The sequence below is a fragment of the Pantherophis guttatus genome, chromosome 2, assembly GCF_059756535.1.
Source record: "Pantherophis guttatus breed Tessera chromosome 2, ASM5975653v1, whole genome shotgun sequence".
Lineage (NCBI taxonomy): Eukaryota > Metazoa > Chordata > Lepidosauria > Squamata > Colubridae > Pantherophis > Pantherophis guttatus.
The window spans coordinates 165,897,303-165,917,831 of record NC_142064.1 but is presented as its reverse complement, the minus strand read 5'-3'; the positions used below and the strand labels follow the sequence as shown (position 1 = coordinate 165,917,831).

Here is a 20,529-nt window from a genome sequence, read left to right as displayed (position 1 = left end):
CTTCCTAGCAATTCTGTCAAAATGAAGGGGGCTGATTTTTGTAATTGCTTATAATAGTATACTTAAAGCAGGCTGTGAGTTGGTTCTGTGATTCCTTGCCCATGCACTTTTTCCTGTAAAGTGCTAGCAAAAGTACAAAGGCATACAAACAAACATTTATAATTAGCCAACATCTTCTCCTTTTATTAAACTCGACGTGCTTAAGAGAAAATCTGGGAGGAAACTTATATGGTCGCTAGGAGTTGGAAACGACTCTATGGCAATCAATCAGTGCTTCAAAGCTTGAGAAAGTGAATGAACTGATTTTTTTTTAAAGGGAATCTCTGCATAGAGACATTTTCCTCTAATATGTCATATTTCTTTCTTGCAACAGTTGGCAACCGATTATGAAGTTCATCAACGACCAATATGAAAAGTATCTCCAGGAAGAACTAAATATTAATCGGAAGAAGCAGATCCCGGATAGCAGAGTTCACTGCTGTATATATTTCATCCCTGCCACTGGCCACTCGTATGTATTTCTGCTTCCGAACTATAGCCCCTGATTTTCTGTAAACGAGCTCAGTGGCACAGATTGCCACCTTTCCCTGGAACCAGACATCCAAGAAAATATGTGCTTGCTCAGCCCCTGCCTTCAAATAAGCCTTGCATCATTACTAGCCTTGTTTTCCTTTCCCCCTTGCAAGTTACACAAACCCACCTTTTCAGTTGCAGCTGGACATAGGTGCTGATTCACAGCTTGTCTGGCAAGGAGACCTATCCTTCCTTGAGAACCAACATACTTCCACGTATTAGCTCTTCCCCTCTTATAGCCACTGAAACATTAGACTGCCTGGGAGAGGCTTTCTAATTGCGCCCCACGGTTTCCCTCTCACCCTGCTGCTTGAGTGGTAAGCGGTGCCTAAAAGTCTGCCTAGTGTATTCCTCTTTTCCCAGAAACATGTGTTTCCAATATAAGGCTAGGGTTTTGAAGCTATGAGACACATCATTTTTGACTTTCATGTAGCTTGATATCCCTGCTGGAGGTTAGGCCTAGGTGTTCCTTGGGCCTCTGCCCCAGACAGTTCATTCTAGGGCTTTGCTTTCCTATCCCATGTCAAAGAAAGACATATGGATTGAGTGGGGGGGAAGGGAAGTTGGCAAGAATCAGCGAGTTTATGGGGCAGGTCGAGTTGCAGTTTGCAGGCAGGTTGTAAAGGATGTGGGAAGAGTCAGGGAAAAAACATGGACATCCCCAGTCTCTCTTTGTCCCCCACCCACCCCAAAAACCCCTCTTTCTCTTTTTCTGCTTCCTTTTAAACTTTTCTGTAATTGCTTCTGGTAGTTAAGGGTACACTGTGAGTCTTTCTGGTCTGTGATACTGTACTCAGGGTCGTAAGGCTTTTGAGAAAACGTTCAAGTTTAACTAAGCACCTTATATACTCGTGTATAAACCCATCTGCAGATAAACTGATCCCGTGTTAACCAAAACACCACGAAAAATTAAAATGAAGTAAGCCAATCCTTGGAATTTTTTTTTTGTGTTTTAATTTTCACAGTCAGCTTATATGTGGTGGCACAGGTTTTTTCATGGTATTTTGGTTTTAAAATTTTTTTAAAAATCTGCTTATCCATGTGCATATGCAAAATATGTGAATACTTTTTTAAAAGTATTACTGAATATACTTGTGGTTAAGCCTGTCCATGGATAAGCCAAACCCAATTTTCTGGGTGTATTTTGGCACTTTACATTCTGTGAGCATATATAATATATGACACGTGTGCACACACCCATTTCCACTCTGAAATGATTTGGCACCGTCTTCCAGTCAGTGTAATTTTCTGTTCTTGTGCATCAGGGAGGAGGAGACGGGGGGAAGCTGAGTCTGCTCTTTGTTCTACTTTCCTTTAAACCTTTACTTCCCCACCTCCATCAGAGCTCCATCCAAGACCCTTTAAGTACACAAGGAAGTACCCTGCTTGCATGTGCTCTACTGCATCAGTGTACAGATAGTCAGTGACTTGCAACCATTCGCTTTGTGACAGTTTGACAGTTCAGGACAACACTGAAAGAAGTTTCTTACAGCTGGTTCTTACCAGTGGTGGCTTTCAAATATTTTCACTACCAGTTCTGTGGGTGTGGCTTGGTGGGCGTGGCTTGGTGGGCATGGCAGGGGAAGGATACTGTAAAATCTCCATTCCCTCCCGATCAGCTGGGACTTGGGAGGCAGAGAATAGATAGGGGCGGGGCCAGGCAGAATTTTTACTACCGGTTCTCCGAACTACTCAAACTTTCTGCTGCCTGTTCTCCAGAACTGGTCAGAACCTGCTGAAACCCACCTCTGGTTTTTACGCTTACCATTGTTGCAGCATCTCCCACGCTCATGTGATCAAAATTCGGACCCTTGGATTTATAATGGTTGCAGTGTCCCAGAGTCACTTGATCACTGTTTCCAACTTTCCCAGCCAGCTCCCAAGAAGTAGAGTAACTGACTGAGGGAAGCTGGATTCACTCACTGACCACATGCTTCACTTAACAACCGCTGTCATTCTCTTAATAGCATGGCAAAAAAGATAATAAAAGTTTTAACCCAATTGTGGTCATACATTGAAGACTATTCATAATGAAATTTACTGGGTGAAGTTTTGAGTGCCATAATTTAGGGAATATCAGCCCTTTGAGATTGGCCAGGCCAAGAAACACACTGCAGGATTCCAGGAATGCTACTTTATTGTTGCAGGATATATTAGATGAATCTTGAAAGCATGTACATAACCTTCACTTCACAAGCCCCCTTTTTCAAGAGAACAGGGTCAAGGTAGGGTTATTCTGAGCATTTTTTCAGCCTTCCTACTTTCCCAGAGCTGAGGAATCATTCATCTCATTTTCTTCTTGAGGTCAGAGCAAAATTCTTTTCACCACTTGTATATTCCTTCAGCTGTCCCTCGAGTGTATTCTTCAACATTAAAATGATGGGTAAGAGTCGATTTGCAGGCATTTCCACTAAATCCTAGTGAGGACAATCTACTCCCCCAAAGTATACTCTCTAGGTGTACTTGCCAAAGACTGTATTTTTCTTGATTCCTCTCTTGATATTTGTTTATTTATTTGGTATACTCAGCTCTGTGCCATACATCCTAACACAATTGAATTTGTTTTGGGGATGGTCCTCTGTTTAGAAATTACTTTGCACATTGATTTGTCGAGTTGGATGGCAGAACGTTAAGACGACTAGGCCTTTGAATTAGTGTATATGTATATAAGACAAATAGGATGCCTTACACATTATAGCAAAGAGTTTGTTGTCACTAACAAACAGTTCAGTTCATTGAGTTATAGAGACAAGCATGTTGTTTTATGAACAGGAATTTCTTTTCTTACTCCTAAAAGTTTAACATGACTCTTCCTTAGGAGGTTTCTACAAGAAGGTAAAAGATACGAGCCGTATAACATGCAAGCCTGCTCATCATGTTATTGACTGTCGAGATAAACAGTGTTTTAGAACGTGCATAAAATCGTACTTTTCTTATTCCTTGTTCAAAGTTCAACTATTAACACAACATTTCACTTATTCTCACACCTACAGTACTGTGCTTCTCTTGTGTACTATGCTTCCTGTACTCAGTAACCAAACCTCAATATACAATATATTCTTATAATATACGCCAACGTTCCATGCACCTTGGCATATAGTCATGCTGGCCCCATAACCACGGAAATGTCACTGGCTCCCTCGGCTAAGAAACGAAGATGAGCATTGCCCCCTAGAGTCAGAAACAACTGGACTTTACCTTTACAATATATTTCATAATTATATTCCATAATTCAAGTCTATCATAGACTTTCTCTAAACCACTAAATGTGTTGTAAACATAATTCTACACATACATAGATTTCTGATGACTTGCTAAAGAGCCACAACTTGGTCAGCACATTCCTTGTCTTAATGTAAAGCCAGACGGTACTTCTGGTCAAAATTCAGTGAGAATTCTGCCACATGCTTTCCTAGGCATGCTTAAGAAGCTAATCCTCCTATAACTTTTGCATTTACTCTTATTACCTTTTACTTTGTAGAAAGGAACAATAACGTTTTTCCAGTCATTGGGCATGCATGAAGTTTTTACATATGCATATTATACAAATCACAGAGCCGCTCCATCACATCCATCAGCTAAAAGTTCTCTAGTTGCATCATCAACAGCTGTGACTGTAACATTTTCCAGTATCCTCACAGTATCTATGACTTACCCTTCATCATTCTGTTTACAGTTATGATATTTATGGCATTAATTTCTTCGAGATGCCACTAGCCCCCACATATAGATTTCTAAAATATTCTTTCTGCCATTTTTTAAAAATTTCAGCTTCAGCCTAAATGATTCCATTGCTTTAATTTTTATTACCATTCAGACTTTTTGTTTAGTCCTCTTCAGATTTTTTTTTTTTAATCCATTAAAATTGCTCTGCATTTTCTCTGCCTTTTTCAAGCTTAACTCTTCCTTGGAAACTTTGGTCATATTCTTTGCAGCTCTTTTTATATCTCCACACACATTTATCATTCTCTTGGGGTTTTTTTCCTTTATTCTACCACATGGATTTTTCTTTCTGATGCATTATATCACTTTCAGTTTATTGTTCCACTAAATCTTGCTCATACTTCCCATTTGTTTTGTTCCACAAACTTTGTGCCAATCAGCTTATCCTTTTTTTCCCTTTTACCCACTTTGTATTCATTCTGTTGGGAGTGCAATAATTTTTATTTTTATTTTTTTCTACTTCTTTTAAAAATTCATTCAAGTCGTACAGATGCTTCTCTAGCACAGCACTTTTTTTTCTCCCAATATTTTCCCTTTGACACTACTTAAATTTGGTCTTTTTCAGATTCATCTCCTGTGTTGTCTTCATTAATTCTAATTAACCATCAAATACATCATGTTTTTAAATTTATATTCATTTCATTTGCATGTGTACTCATTAATAGACCTATAAATAAGCAAAGTATTTAGAACAAAGAGATCTATTTTTAAGTTATCACTCACTCGGTTTAACATTATTATTCATTCTTGAGTCTCTGAATGTCCCAATTAGCTTTTCTATATTTGTTCATTGCATTCCCATTCATCCATCCCTATTATATAGCCAAAAAAAATATCATTTTTTTCTGGATCATGTTTATTCAGAATACTGTGCAATTTTCCTCTCAAATTCACTCCTGATTCTTTTATTATCATCATTCATTGGGGTGTAAGATACTGATATCACCTACTTAGGATTTTGTACTTACATACATCCAAATGCATCGGTTCATATATGTTAGATCAAGGTCTCCAACCTGTTGGCCATGGCCCACTACTGGCCATGGCCATTTGGCCACAGGGCCGCATGACTGGGTGGCCAGTGAGCATGTGTGTGCATGCTCACCCCTCCACTCGCTCTAGCATCGTGCGTGCCCTACCATCACCACGAGGACCATGTTGGGTGCTACTATTGGTGTGAGCACGCTACTGGTGCTGCGAACGTCACACTCGCAGTCCTGTTCACTCGTGTGCTTGCACTTGGAAAGGTGCCTGCCCACCCCCGGCTCTGGGCCACCAACCCAGAAAGAACTGTATGTTAGACCTTTCATTCATAATTAAACCTGTATCTTCACTTTCTTGCCTGTATTCATCAACACTACTCTATAAGATCAGAATATTCAAACCTATTACATATTCCACCTTTTTATTTTACCGACTCACAGCTTTTCTTGCTTTCATTTCATTATACTAACTTATACTCTTTTTTTAATCATTTAGTCCTTTAAACTTTCTGTTTTCCATAGGTCATTACAGTCTTCAGAAGGGTCCATAAATACTGACTTGTACTGGTGCCTATTGTGTCTTTGGTCAATTGAGGCTCTCTCATGATGTTTTTACTACGAAAGAGGAGGTGGTTACCGGCCTTGATTTTACCATATACAGCATTGCCTGCTAACCGTAAAGATGGCTGAGCACATTTGGGCCAGTATGTTATATGCACACCAAAGCCCAGGTTTTATGCCAAACTCACACTATTTTATGCAAGCTGGGTTCTCTACCATAGAAACTATTTTGTAAGCCAACATATCATTCTTTGTATTCCATCAATTAGGAGATAGAATTTAAGATTTATGAACAAAAGCCCAATGTGCCCAGTAAGCTCTAGACATACTCTAGATTTCTTTCGGTTCTAATTAAGTCACCCAAAAATATTGACAGTCTTTATCTACAGCATTTGGGTTTACTCTACTATGGTTAATATACATATTTTTTCTTTGGGACATGGAGACCAGCTTGCAGTGTAATATTCAAATTTGGATTGTATTTAGTTCCCTTTAGTTTTCTCTCTTACACACACACACACACACACACACACACACACACACACACACACACACACACCTTTCTCTTCCAACAGTCATATATTTATTGCATATCAATCTATGTTCCAAATGGAACTTTTGAATCCTTTGGTTCAGCCTTTAGTTGCTTTCAATTAATATCACTCATTGCTAATTTGGAACAATACCATAGTTCATATCATTGAAGGCTGGAGCATGCATCTTCCATCTAAGATCCATTGTGTGTTTTCAGCAAGAGCAGTTTCCATCCCATGCCCATGCCTGAATGGAGATTGAAAAAGTTCTGATCATCCATTTCTTTCAGAGTCCTTTGCAGTTGAAGGTCCACCACCTTATGAATAACCTTTACCCCAAAAGGGAAGTTAGATATTGGGTGGGTACTATAGACTCAGTTCTTTAAGGATTGATTGCACCAAAGCCTTCTCCAAGTATACTGACATCTCTACCCCCCACAGTAAAGTTTTATAACCACCAAAACCCAGTTTCCTATCCTCTCCCTGGCAACGTAGGGATCAAACCTACATGAGACAGAGCTCATCTTGCAAAGGATTCTATCTGCTTCCTCAGGATTAAACTTCCCATCAAGCATTGCTTGATGTTACCCTTAGCACTTCTGTTTCTGGGTTTCTAACTTGGAATGAATACAAGTTATTTTTCTTCCAGCAACCCATCCCAATTCCTGTTCTAGGTCAGGAACAAGCAAGTGATCTGTATAATTAAAATGAAGAGCTAAATGCCCATGCGTGTAATCTAAATTGAGTAAACTGAGAAAATCTTATTTCTGTGGCTACTGCCATTAGCATCCTGGCATCCCCCACCCAGGTTTCCCTTTTGACCCAGCAAGGCCTAGAAAGCTGCTTATTGGCAAGAGATGAAACACTATCACTGTTTACTTTGTAGAATTTCATGTTTCGGGAGAATCTTTTGCAACTATTTCAGCTTTGTGATTTTTCTTGGATGTCTGTGTTTCACATTTGCATATGGATGCAGATAACTATGACAAAAATGAGAAGTAACATGGTTTCTGTCACTGTGCTGATTTCTCCAGTAGGAAGGCAACTTGGGTTGTGTGTGTGTGTGTGTGTATGTATATATATGTATATATATATATGTATATATGTGTAATATATATGTGTGTGTGTGTGTGTGTGTGTATATATATATATATATATATATATATATATATATATATATATATACACACACACACACACACACACACACACACACACACACACACACACACACACACATATATATATACACATATATATATCAGTGGTGGGCTGCTACCGGTTTGCCCCAGTTCAGGCGAACCGGTAACGGCGGTGGCGGGAGGCTGTGACCACCTGCCCGAACATCATCAAATACAGAAGCTTCTGCGCATGCATAGAAGTGGTGCATGAGTAAAGCAAGCGCGAGCGAGCAAATCAGTAGCAAAGTAAGTGAAACCCACCCCTGAGATATATATGTGTGTGTGTGTTTTTCTATTGAGACACCTGGTCTACCCCAGCATGTGGGAGGGAGCAAACTGCATCCCTTTTGCCTTTCAGCTCCAATCCAGGAGCCCTCAAGCAGTCGCATTCACGACAAACCATTTGTGCTGGAGCCATTTTTAGGGAACTTCTCTCTCTATGTGTTTATATAGAGTGTGTTACACTCCGCTAGAGAGAAGTTCCCTGAAGATGGGCTCCAGCACAATTCCGAAAGCTCAGAAGACAAAATCTCTGGTCTCGGTGACCAACCCAGATTGGATCCTGCAACATTATCCTGGGACACGTATATTTACTTTCATTTGTGAATGTAACACGTTAACATGGAAAGGAAATGAAGGCTGCAATTGTTAAGCAGGACTCCAGCATGTTCTTAAAGAGCTAATGATCAGTTTAACCAAGAGCATTTTGTGTCACAAGAGAGTGCGTCTTAATATATATTTTCTAGATATCACGGTGATTAATGCTGGAATCAATCAGCGTACCCACATAGATCACAGCAGTTGGGCTGGAAGCTCTGTCATAGGTAGCAGAATGCAAATAGGAGTTTCACTAACATTTTAGTTATTTATTTTACTGGGGAGATTTACAACCCACCTTCCAGAACATGGTTCTCAGGGGAGAAAGCAATTGTTATAATATGAAATACCTGGAAATTACTTGGCAGAATAGCTGCTGTTCAGTTAATTAAAGCCAAATACAGCTAACTTGGAACTTTAAGCCTCTCAAAGCTTTTAAAAGCATTCTTTGCAAGAGGTAAGTGATTTCCACAAGAAACTGGCTCCGTCTTTCTCCGTCTGCGATATGGTGGACTGAAGTCAGAACATTTAATTATTTAGATTTTTTTAATCCCTCCTATTATTTTTATAAATTACTCCAGATAGTAAACATACTCCTCCTCTTTTCCCCACCACGACAACCCTATGGATGGGTTGAGGTGAGAATGATTGACCCAAAATACCCAGCTGGCTCTACGTCTAGAACTCACAGTCTCCAGGTTTCAAGCCTGGCACATTAATCACTAGACCAAGGTGCTTCCCCCCCCCCCCGCCAGCTGCTTCTCTGGAGTATATTGTCACAATATGCCTGTTTTTCCAACCACACTGGCTCCCCTGCTTTCTCTTGTATAAAATGTATCCTAATGGCAATAGCATTTAGACTTATATACTGCTTCACAGTGCTTTTACAGCCCTCTCTAAGCAGTTTACAGAGTCAGCATATTGTCCCCCAACAATCTGGGTCCTCATTTTACCCACCTCGGAAGGATGGAAGGCTGAGTCAACCTTTAGCCTGGTGAGATTCGAACTGCCAAATTGCAGGCAGTCAGCAGAAGTAGCCTGCAGTACTGCATTCTAACCACTGCGCCACCGCAGCTCTTATATCCGATTCCATATACATTTGCCAATATTAAAAACATTTTTAAGAATTCCTTCTGCATGCAATTGTATGCATTTCTGTATCTGATTTTTGAGCAGGGAACCACACTATAAGTCACAACACAGACCAAAGAAGATCTGGCTGCATTCTATTTTTGCTGGTATACAATGTAAGCTTTGTATACATTTTTGTATTTGTACAAGCATGCATGCATAGACATATTCACAGAATGCAGATATGTCCTGAGTTACAAGTGGACATAGGAAGCTAAAATTGTATTTGTTTGCTTTTTTTTTTTTTAACTCTAAAGAGTTGAGGGCAGCATCCAAGGACTCGTTGTTTGATTTCACTTGTTAAATTGCTGCAATGAGTTAGGCTGAGAGAATTAGCAGTATATTGCTCTGGCTTCTGATGTGGACAACTTTAAAATGGGAATTGAAGACATTTACCAAACAATTTACCAAACAATTGCTGCCAGGATAATTTTTTAATCAGGATGATATTATTTCAGTGTTCTAGGCAGCCTGCCTCTGGGTGTCAATTCTTGATGAACATGAACTACTGCTCTCACGCGGCTTTTCCTTAGGCATCTCCATGACTTTGTGAGACCTTGGTCTGACTGTATATTGAGTGGATGGATCAGAAACAGGAATGGCTGTGTTCACATTCAAATCTGCTTGTTGACTTTTTACACACACACACACACACACACACACACACACACACATTTTTGAAGGGTCCTATCAGGGAAGGGAGCCATTTCTTTCTGGCATTTCTGAAGCCAGAAGGTTTCCACTTTCCTGGTCTCATTTAAGAAATCTCTTCTCTATCTTGTTTTCAGCCTCCGGCCGCTTGACATTGAATTCATGAGACGCTTGAGCAAAGTAGTTAACATTGTGCCTGTCATCGCCAAAGCAGACACATTAACCCTGGAGGAGAGGGACGCCTTCAAGCAAAGGGTAAGCAGGATGGGATGGGACAGGACAAGGCCCTTCCTGATTTTTCTGGTAACAAACCGGTTCAGATTTCACCACTGGTCAGTAGCAATTCTCATTGCATAATTGTACCACCCACATGCCCGGCCCTGTTTGAACAGATATATCTCTGCTCTCATCCTGTGGAGTTAATCATCCTGACTGTCTTTATTTGCTTTGTTCTGACCCTGTCATTAATGGTTATATTGTTCAGTGCTGTTAAAGGGCTTCTGATTTGTTTAATCGTTGCATTATCCTTATGAACATGGAAAAAAAGATGGCCACTGGTTCTACCACAGATGCCAAAAATAACTTGGCTAGTCTTCAATATTTTGCCCATTGACTTGACAGCCTAAAGGAAGTTAGGACCAGCCTACAAATGAATTACAGTTTGTCTGTAATTGAAAGGAGAAAGTTGAGTCTTGGGACCGGTTTCCCAACACTGATGTTTTTGAGTGGATGGCTTAAAAACCATAGTGTACTATCATGTCAGTGCACAAGGACTGTTCTAAACAACCTAAATCCAAGAGGCGTACTGAGAGCTCTTTGAATATTGTGTGTTTCTTTCCAGTGTTTATCTAGTTAACTCTATTCACAAATGATCATGCTTGACTGGTTGGTGTCTTTACTTCAGTTTGTATCTCTTTTTTTGGATGGCAGTGTATTCAATATCCCAGGCTATTTAAACATTGTTTCAATTTCACACCTTCTTAACTTCAGCAAAATTGCCTTAGTCCATACTTTGCAGGTTCACTGTGGGTGATAAGAATGTGACCAGATATGAAGGCCAATGCCATTCTTTTTTGTATAGCTCAGTCACTAAAAATCTTTTACTGGTATAGCTGTCTGAATCACAGTCTTATTATGTTCGATGTTTTTTCTTCCTCTTAGATTACAGCAGATCTTCTTGCTAATGGCATAGATGTATATCCCCAGAAACAATTTGATGAGGATTCTGAAGACCGATTAATAAATGAAAAATTTAGAGTAAGTGTGTAGATCTCTTTTAATACACATTTTGTTCGTGGTCAGAGATTTACAGTAGACTTTCAGGCTCCAAGAATTCATCTCAATGATATTTAATTATTTCTGCCTATTAGATTTCTGAATCACTCTTAAAAATATGCAAGTTGGTCTATTTCCTTATGTTTGATATAAAACTGATATTGATTTAAGGGATCTTTCAATTAGGGGTACATTGAAACACACTAAAGTGAGCATCAAGGAAGATCGTGGAAGACATGTTCACAATTATGGTTGAGAGGAGATTAACCCTCCAGGCAGATCAGACTAGCAAATCAACGTCATGTAGATGAGTACTACTTGTATTGTAAAGCTATAATGTGTTTCCCCTCTCCCTCCCTCCCTCCTTTCTTTTATTTTGGGTGAACTAGGAAGGGTTTTTTTCTAAGATGTTTACTCACATAACATTCTTGACCTGACTTGGTAAGAGGTTCTTCCTCCTGTCCTTCATGGCCATTTCCTCTGCCCTCTACATTGGGGGACCATCTAAGTTTTCTTTCAGACATATTTTATTGGTTTATTTATTTACATGACTTTAGGATTACCCCAATCAGCTGACTTGGAGTGTTGTACAACTTCCCAATATATAATTGGGAATAAACTATACAAATAAATATCAAATTAAAAACAACACGTAACTTTAAATTAGATGGTGAGCTACTGCAAGTGAAAAAAGACTGTCATTAATTTATCCACAATGCCTGGTTCTGATTAGCAGTCCTGCTACCATATTGTTAATCCAAGGAAAATAAGAGGTTTTTCTCTGAATTTACCATTCCTCATCATTGCTTCACAAGAAAAGCTTAGTTTCTAGAAATAAAACCGCCTTATATTTAATTTGACTCTGGACTTTTGTTAATCCCCAGCTATAGGACAACTCTTGTAGAAAGACTGAAGTCCCAAAAATAAAGTGAGAGAGGGAGAACATAAAGATATTTGCTTTAGCTGTTTAATATGTGCATTGTTTAATGCAATAAAAAGTTGCCAGGTTTTTTCACCCTCCATTCTGACCCTAACATTTCACTGTAGGAAATGATTCCATTTGCCGTGGTGGGCAGTGACCAAGAATACCAGATCAATGGAAGACGAATTCTGGGAAGGAAAACAAAATGGGGCACAATCGAAGGTAAGAATTCCTGTTTGTTGTTTTCTTGCCAATATTGTGACTTTCGATTTGCTAAAGTAACATCTTGAATGTGCAAAGATGGCAAGGTGTGCATCCATTTTTGCAAGACTGTATGCTCTGCTGCCCTCTGCTGGGCAGAATAAGAGTCATGTTTTGTGGGTTGGGTTGCTCGGTGATCACTTGAAAAGGGATTTAAGAATTGTCAGAGTAGGAGAAAACAACTTTGATTTGTTGCTTCATCAGAAAGCTCCACTACCTCACGTTTAATTCTATATCTTCACCCAAATTCTCAGCTTTTAGAAGCTGAAGAAATACAAGACGCAAAGGGGAGATTTTCAGAATCCCAGCCTGGCCCAAAACTATTGAAGATAAAATGACTTCGTGTCGGTGTTGAAATGAAACAGCATCCTGAGACTTTCTGAAAGCACAAGAGGTTTTCTTCTGATGGATCACTCGCAGTAGCAGCAGTCTTTGGAGATTAGACAAAAGATAGTTGTGGGTTGTAGCTTGGATCAACATACGTTAGCTGCAAGTGGCAGTCATTCTGGGTTTATGTAAACAATTATATCCATTCTGTTGGCTAGATCTTAGCAATTTAAAACCAAGTTATAATATAATTTTTTGCATTCAGGGGAGAACACAATTATTCTGTGAAAGACTCCATAAATACTGTTTTAAAGAGCAAGCATAATTATTAAAAGAACAGTGGTTGCAGTGGTTTCCCAGGGCATTTGGGTGATGCCCTTTCTTCCAAACATTTATCTCTTCTTTCTTTCTCTCTCCCTCATTATATTTTATGTGAAGACTTGCCATATGATCTTAAGCACATGCAACAGATTCAATAACCCCATATTCATTCTTCCCTCACCCCTCTTCCCTTCCCTTCCTCTTTTTCCCTCCTGCTGAATTTTAAATTGCTAACTTTTCATGGCAGAGACCCCTCCTTCTATACGGGGAAGTGCCATGCAGACTATTAACCATGCATAAGTAGGATTTAATCCATGCTCTGTAGAGATTTTAATATATTAAAACTGGCAGCTGTGGAACCAAATGAGTTGAAGAAGATGTTTCAGAGTAGCATCCCTTACCTCTCTAATTATTGACAGTAAAACTTACTACAATTATCCCATTTTCTGCAGCAGCGAGTAGAGTAGAATAGCATAGCATAGCATAGCATAGCATAGCATAGCATAGCATAGCATAGCATAGCATAGCATAGCATAGCATAGAATAGAATAGAATAGAATAGAATAGAATAGAATAGAATAGAATAGAATTTTTATTGGCCAAGTGTGATTGGACACACAAGGAATTTGTCTTGGTGCATATGCTCTCAGTGTACATAAAAGAAAAGATACGTTCATCAAGAATCATAAGGTACAACCCTTAATGATAGTCATAGGTTACAAATAAGCAATCAGGAAACAATATCAATATAAATCGTAAGGATTTATATTGTAACAAGGTTACAGTCATACAGTCATAAGTGGAAGGAGATGGGTGATTGGAACGATGAGAAGATGAGAAGATTAATAGTGGTGCAGACTTAGTAAATAGTTTGACAGTGTTGAGGGAATTATTTATTTAGCAGAGTGATGGCGTTCGGAGAAAAACTGTTCTTGTGTCTAGTCAAGCAAAGGAGACAGAGTCTATATTATTTTTGTACTATGTATTTTATTACTTTCTTTAACTGGATTGCGATTCTATTATGGCTTTATGTAGAGTAGAAAGATGTATAGGTAATCAACAATTACTTAGCAACTATTCGAAGTTCCACTGGACCTATCTGGATCCCACACAGTCACGTGACTGCAGTCCAAGTACACCTGCTACATCCTGTGGTCATGTGATTGCATTTTACGATTGTCAATCAGCATTAATTCCATTTTTTCAGCAAAACCATGTCCGTAATAAACCATTGATTTGCTTAACAACCAGTGCAAAAAATATAAAAATCAGGTCAGTAACATGAGTGACACATTATATGAGCATCGCAAGTTACGATCCTGATGGACAGGCTCCATTACAGTTGTAACTCGAGGAATATCTGTGTTTTAATTCTCCTTGAATCTTTGAGATCATAATAATCTTCCATCTTCCTTGAAACAGTTTTGAAAGGACAGGATTGCAGAAGCATGTTTGCTAAACATATCTAAGCCTGTTTAGCTGATCAGGAATGGCAGAAGCTTTTCCAACAATTGCTGTAAATACTTTTGGCATTTCTATGTCAGCATATATTGCTTCTACTACAAGGTTGGGATGTTTATTTTTAAAATCCTGTGAAGGAGTCCCAAGTGTTAAAAGTTGAACTGGGGAAAAAAAAAAGATTTCCTACGTCAGAGGACTGGAATGGACAAGCAACCTGGCACTGAAATAAAGCACTTTTTAATTGAAAGGGGTGAGGGGGGAAGGAAAGTTATTTTAAGCCTTCTGCTTCCACCCTGTGGCCAGTTCTTGTATCTCATGAAATTAGTGAGGATGTTGGGAGGCCAAACTTTGTGATTTTGGAAACATGTCATCCAGTGGAATAGCGAGAGGTACAGTCTATCATAAGACAATATAATTGGAGCACTGTGAAAGAAATCCTTCCAGCTCTTCTAATCTATTAGAATTAGGGAACTGCACTATGGTTAGTGCTGCAGATACTTTATGAACTGAATGGCGTTTTGAACCCTGTCTTTGCTCTGGAATTTAGCAGGTAAAAGAGTTTATGCTAATTGTTCCTTCTTCTGCATTGACAGTCGAGAACACAACACACTGCGAGTTTGCTTACTTGAGAGATCTCCTGATCAGGTGGGTGCCAATTTCTTAAAAGGCAGTTTGGATGCATCAAGGCAATTTACTTTTCAGACTGGGATTGTGGGGAAGATTGCACCATTCCATAGATACATCAGAGATCCTCCAGTCTGGTGTTCTTCCTATCAAAGTTGGAGATATGGTACATGTAACTCAAGATACTGTAGTGGGATTTGATTCTGCATACGTGGTCTGCCTCTTTCTGTATGCGTTGGCCATCCATGGCTTATGGCCAGCTATCCAGTGGTTTATTCAATAAACCTTGCTTAAATCATGACTTAAAATATGGTGTGTGAAAAAGTCAAAATTTGCAAAAGTATCAGACACCATTTGTCAATTTATTGCAATCTTGCCAACTTTAAGATACACAAAAAATTAACACATCTAATTTTCATATCTCCTGAAAATGGCAAGATTCAAATGTGGGTATGGTAAAACATATGGTTTTTTGTTTTTTTTAAATTATTGTACTATAGATCTTCTTTGACATTCCAGTATAATATTGGTTTTACCTCCAACTTTGGACCTGAAGATCTCTCTTGTTTGCCTTTATTTTAAAAATATTATTTCTCTTTTTCTTAGGACACACATGCAGAACATCAAAGACATTACTAGCAGCATCCATTTTGAAGCCTACAGAGTTAAGCGTTTAAATGAAAGCCAGAATGCACTCTCCAATGGTGTGGTTGACAAGGAAGAACTGGTGGCCAATGAAATGTAATGCTCTGTAGTTGCCCCTCCCCCTTCCCTGTTCCACCCTACTTTCTTTAAAACACGATCGTATAAATCCTTCACTGGTGCCATTGTCCTTTTCCTCCTCTTTGCCAGTGGTATCCAGGCTGCTGATGTTAATTGACCAAATAACAGTGCTTTCCATAACAAACATCGTATCTTGCTCTTTCCCAGTCTCTGTGATGTGAAACATCTCTCCTTTTAAGATATAGTAATGAATTGTTATAGGGACAGCAGCTTCAGGATGAACTCAGGATGGGGCTTTTCTTGAGTTTTGATAGAATGGTGACCACTTTAGCATAGGTTGTTGACCAGGACTGGTCCATGTTCCTTCCTTGGAGCTAAGGAAGAGAGTCTCAAACAATTACAGTAATTTGAGTTTCCTGAAACTGAGATGAGCAATGATTGAAATTTTCTTTTTCTGTTAATCCGGAATCAAGAGGTCTTTTTCATAGATTCCTATGCTATCGTTTAAGCCAAGTATCATTGGCCCAATTATTTGAAATGATTGCTAGTATTGTGCCAATCTAGTAAATATGAAGCATAGCTATGTTAATAAGAAAAGAGGGTGCTATGCATTTCTTACTCTCTCCATGCAGCTTCTGTTCCCAATTAAGCAATGGTTTATCAGAACAATGTTGAAAGGGGCAAAATCAGATCTGGACAGGGCAGCTTTCTTTAGCAAACAGACTGGATGAATGCGCTACAGGATCATCTTCACTAGAAGATAATTAAAGAAAAATCTATTCTTTTTCTGCTTCAGTGCCTCGGATCCATACAAATCTTTTGCAAGCTACTTGGTTTATCTCGTGCCAAAGTTTATTGTTTTCTAAACCTTGGAAAGAACAGGGAGTTGTTTCTGTTTTATTTCCAGTGTGAGAGGGTGGTTTTGTTTTGGGGTGGGGCTTTTTTTTGTTTTTTTGTTTCTGCTTTATGTATCTTAACTCCATCCATTTCAGATGAAATTTGTTATGACTAGGTACATTTTCAAAGACATGGTAGAGTGGATAGAAAAATGTATGATGGTTGCATGGCACAATTCTACACAGCACTATACATTTCTTACTCCAGCATGCCTGATTTCTTCCCCCTTTCCCTTCAAATGACAACAATAGTAGAGAGAGCTAGTAGACTCAATAGAAAGTGATGATCTACTATGGTATAATATGGTGACTCTATTTTAAGAGTAAGCCACCTTTTGGAAACGTAGATCACCCTGACTTTAAAAAGGCTCCTTTTTCATCCCCCTCATCCCATCTCTGCCTTCATCAGGCCTGAAACCCCAAAACTTTTGACTTTCCAGAAGTGAAGGGGTTCATCATACATTAGATTTAGACTTCCGTTCAAGCAGTTTGGGTGTAGGCTTTCCTATGGTGGAAGTTCATATGCTTTGAAGACCCCAATAATTAATGTTGTTGAGCTTAGCTCCTTTTTTTCCTCTCTTCAAAATACCGAAGACATTCTTGAGATCCGGATAGGCTAAACTATCTCAGGGTTCAGTTTTTGAGTGTAATCTTTTTACTTACGCTTAAAGCATCCCAGGTATGCATCCGAAATCATATCATCTGGGAAGTTCATCTCAGTCTGAAAAGCCACACTCTGCATTTTTTTTTTCTTGGCTTGGCACCATCCAGATTTATTGGGTTTCGGGCCCCATGACTCCAAAACTTTAAGGATTAAGTTGGATATCCAACCCATCGCTCATGACTCTGCAAACATGGGCAAAAGGTTGTGTAAAAATCTCTCTCATGCTGTATGCTGAAAGTTGCTGAGGAAGTTCATTTAATATAGAAGTCATTCACATTCTCCAACCAGTCCTTATGCAGTAGAGAGGGATATCTATATTCCTAATGGGGGAAATGTTTTCCTTTGAGGAAGCTGACAGAGGCAATTTCTCCATAACAATGAATGTGGGGTGAGAACTGAATGCTAATCTGATCCAGGCTTTAGCCAGTATTTATGATTAATCAAGAAGTCCATAGGTTATAGCATTATAGTGTTTGAACAGAGAGTCAAAAGAGACAGTTCTGAAGGACCACATGATGTTAAGACTCCCAGTTGCTCCTTTTTGAAACCAGGAAGCAATACTGCCCTCTTGTGGAACACTCTGAAAAGAACAGCCTATGTATTGATTCTTGACTTCCTTCAACATTAAGTGCTCTGATTTCCTCTTGCTTATCTGGGCACCCATGTGGCCATTCTTAACAGGCAGAAATGCCTCAGGATAAGACATCAAATACAAGCTGTAGGATGCCAGTAGATGAACACATCTTCATGCAGGTCTTCTAAGCGTATAAAGTCGTCTTCCACCCAGACCTCTTGTGAGCTATTACTGCGTCCTTTCTGCCCAGAGCAGTTGTTTTTCCCTCCTGAATCCAAACTGTCAGGAGATGTGATTCTTGTCTGTTTGTCATTTCTGCCCGTGGTGAATATGTCTTCAAGTACTCTTTGCTCTGAGGCTGTTACGCATTTGGTATTGCAAGTCAATCTAAACTACCCTTTTTAAGTTTAAGTTGTCCCTCCCAAGCCAAAAGAGAAGAAAAATGGAAAAACTTTACTGAGCTGTGTTAAGCTGAGGAAAAAAAATATTTTTTTTACTTGCTGACTTGCTATATTTTAGCAAAATAAAAATTGTGCATTATCTAAAAATATATATAAATATCTATATTTCAAGTGTTTATGAAACGGATAACTAAGAAACGGAGAAAGTCTCCACACCCCTTTTCCATGCATTTCAGTAAAACAAAAATTAAAAGTAGTTGTATCATTATACCATGTTTGCCAGTATTTTTCAGCCAGCAAAAGCAGGACTAAAACAGCTTTCTCCTTTTATATTGTATGTTTGGAGGAGTGTTTACTGAGTAAAACCAAAAAAGTTCACCCAAATAATTAAAAATGGCCTTTTTGAGAACAGTATGCATTATGATAAATTTAGTCCTGTTTTGTATAATAATAGTGTTTAATATGTATTTCCAAAAATAAATGTTTCAAATGGAAATAATCAGATGAGGCTTTTTGGGGTGACGGGGAGATTGGGCTCAAAGGGTATATATGTAAATCCTTTTTTCTCCCAACACTTCTACATACATTAGTTCAGGATGCACAGGCACGGTATGATAACAGAATAACAGAGTTGGAAGGGACTTTGGAGGTCTTCTAATCCAACCCCCTGCGCAAGTAAAAGACCCTAGACCATTCCAGACAAGTGGCTGTCCAGAAAAAAAGAAGAAGAAAGTAAGTCATTAAAGGAGGACAGTTAAAAAAATTATGTCTTAACTGAAAAGAAAGCTGGAAGTGCTTTATATTTTACACATGGATACAGAGCATATATTTGAATAAAGTATCTTGACTCTCAGGAAGATTAGAAGATTCTCCTCACTGCACAGATATAAATCATCCAACTGTTGTTTATTCACTTTACGTGGTATTCAGTTCCAGTTTAAAGATACCTTTATTCAAAATCAAACTGCTCTTGAACGATAAGTTGCCAAGCCTGAATTCCATATCCCATGATTCCACAGTTGGTTAACAGACCAAAGCTAATCCAAGGTTACAAATCAGATGGGTTCATAGACCCAACTCAGCTAAATTCAAAAGATAGCCAGATGATAAAGCTACCAAACAGAGCCTTAGCTGTTACAGTAATGTCCCAGTCTGTTTCTAGGTATCCTTGCCCTCCACAGGAAAAGTTTAGAAAAGATGTTCAGAATTGTCATATGCAACGCTGTAGACGTTTTTTTGCCGACTTGAGCTGAACCATTCAAATATGACTCCAGGAATAATCGTCAGTGGGTGTGTTTATCCCAGGGGTGAAATGCTCCTGGTTTGGACCAGATCACCCGATCCAGTAGCAATGGCAGCGGGTGGTTCGGCGAACTGGTAGCAAAAATCCCTGTGCGCCCCCCCCCATGCCCAGCTGAGCCAAGCAATCATCAGAGGCTTTTTTTTTTTTACTTTTAAAAGCATTTTTTTCTACAACCTCTTCAGCCGAAGAGGTTGTAGAAAAAATGCTTTTAAAAGTTAAAAAAAAAAAAAGTTGGCCATGCCCACCCAGTCACATTACCCCCACACACACCAAGCCACGCCCACAGAATTGGTAGTAACGAATTTTACATTTCACTGGTTTATCCCTTCATGATTAATACAAGCAGCAAAAGATCCTGTGGTACATTTATTGTGGCAAGCTTTTTCCTGAGTTAGCACCCACTATGTCAGCAAAGTAGACTGGTTATGCCACACGGTCAAGTCTTTTATGAAGCCTCATGATTGCTTTTCCAGGAACAAAGTACCTTACCCTCTATAACGTTGCTTTTCAGTCAATGGCATCAAATCCTGCTAAAATAACCTTAATAAGGTCAATATAGGAGTTTAAGTCTTTAGTACTTTACCTAATCCATTTTGACAGCTAGGTTTGTAGGCTCACCCCCTAGTGCTAGTTATTTTCAGGTCAAGTTATTTTAGTGGACTACTGAGCTCTACAGATTTCTTGGGGCTATATTCTGAATTCCTTGTATTTTCTTAAAGCCTAGCTTTGGTGATCAACACGTGATTTCCCCTATAGGGAAATGTGAACTGTGGAAGCATGGGATAGCTTTCGTAAGGCCTAGAGGTAGAGTTCTGCTGTGGCATGAAATGTAGCCATCTTGGTA

The 20,529-nt window shown here is 39.1% G+C and overlaps 1 protein-coding gene across 3 annotated transcripts in view; it reads left to right on the top strand.

Annotated features, from left to right (window-relative positions):
• Nucleotides 1–18,881, top strand: part of SEPTIN9 (septin 9) — a 262,977-nt gene extending 244,096 nt beyond the window's left edge. For all 3 annotated transcript variants that reach the window (XM_034408527.3, XM_034408528.3, XM_034408525.3), the window contains 6 exons: nucleotides 374–511; nucleotides 10,071–10,188; nucleotides 11,095–11,190; nucleotides 12,256–12,352; nucleotides 15,094–15,145; nucleotides 15,731–18,881. In XM_034408527.3, coding sequence (XP_034264418.2) covers nucleotides 374–511; nucleotides 10,071–10,188; nucleotides 11,095–11,190; nucleotides 12,256–12,352; nucleotides 15,094–15,145; nucleotides 15,731–15,869 — 640 coding nt within the window. In that variant the 3' untranslated portion in view covers nucleotides 15,870–18,881. The remainder of the gene's footprint in view (nucleotides 1–373; nucleotides 512–10,070; nucleotides 10,189–11,094; nucleotides 11,191–12,255; nucleotides 12,353–15,093; nucleotides 15,146–15,730) is intronic.
• Nucleotides 18,882–20,529: the final 1,648 nt, after the last annotated feature.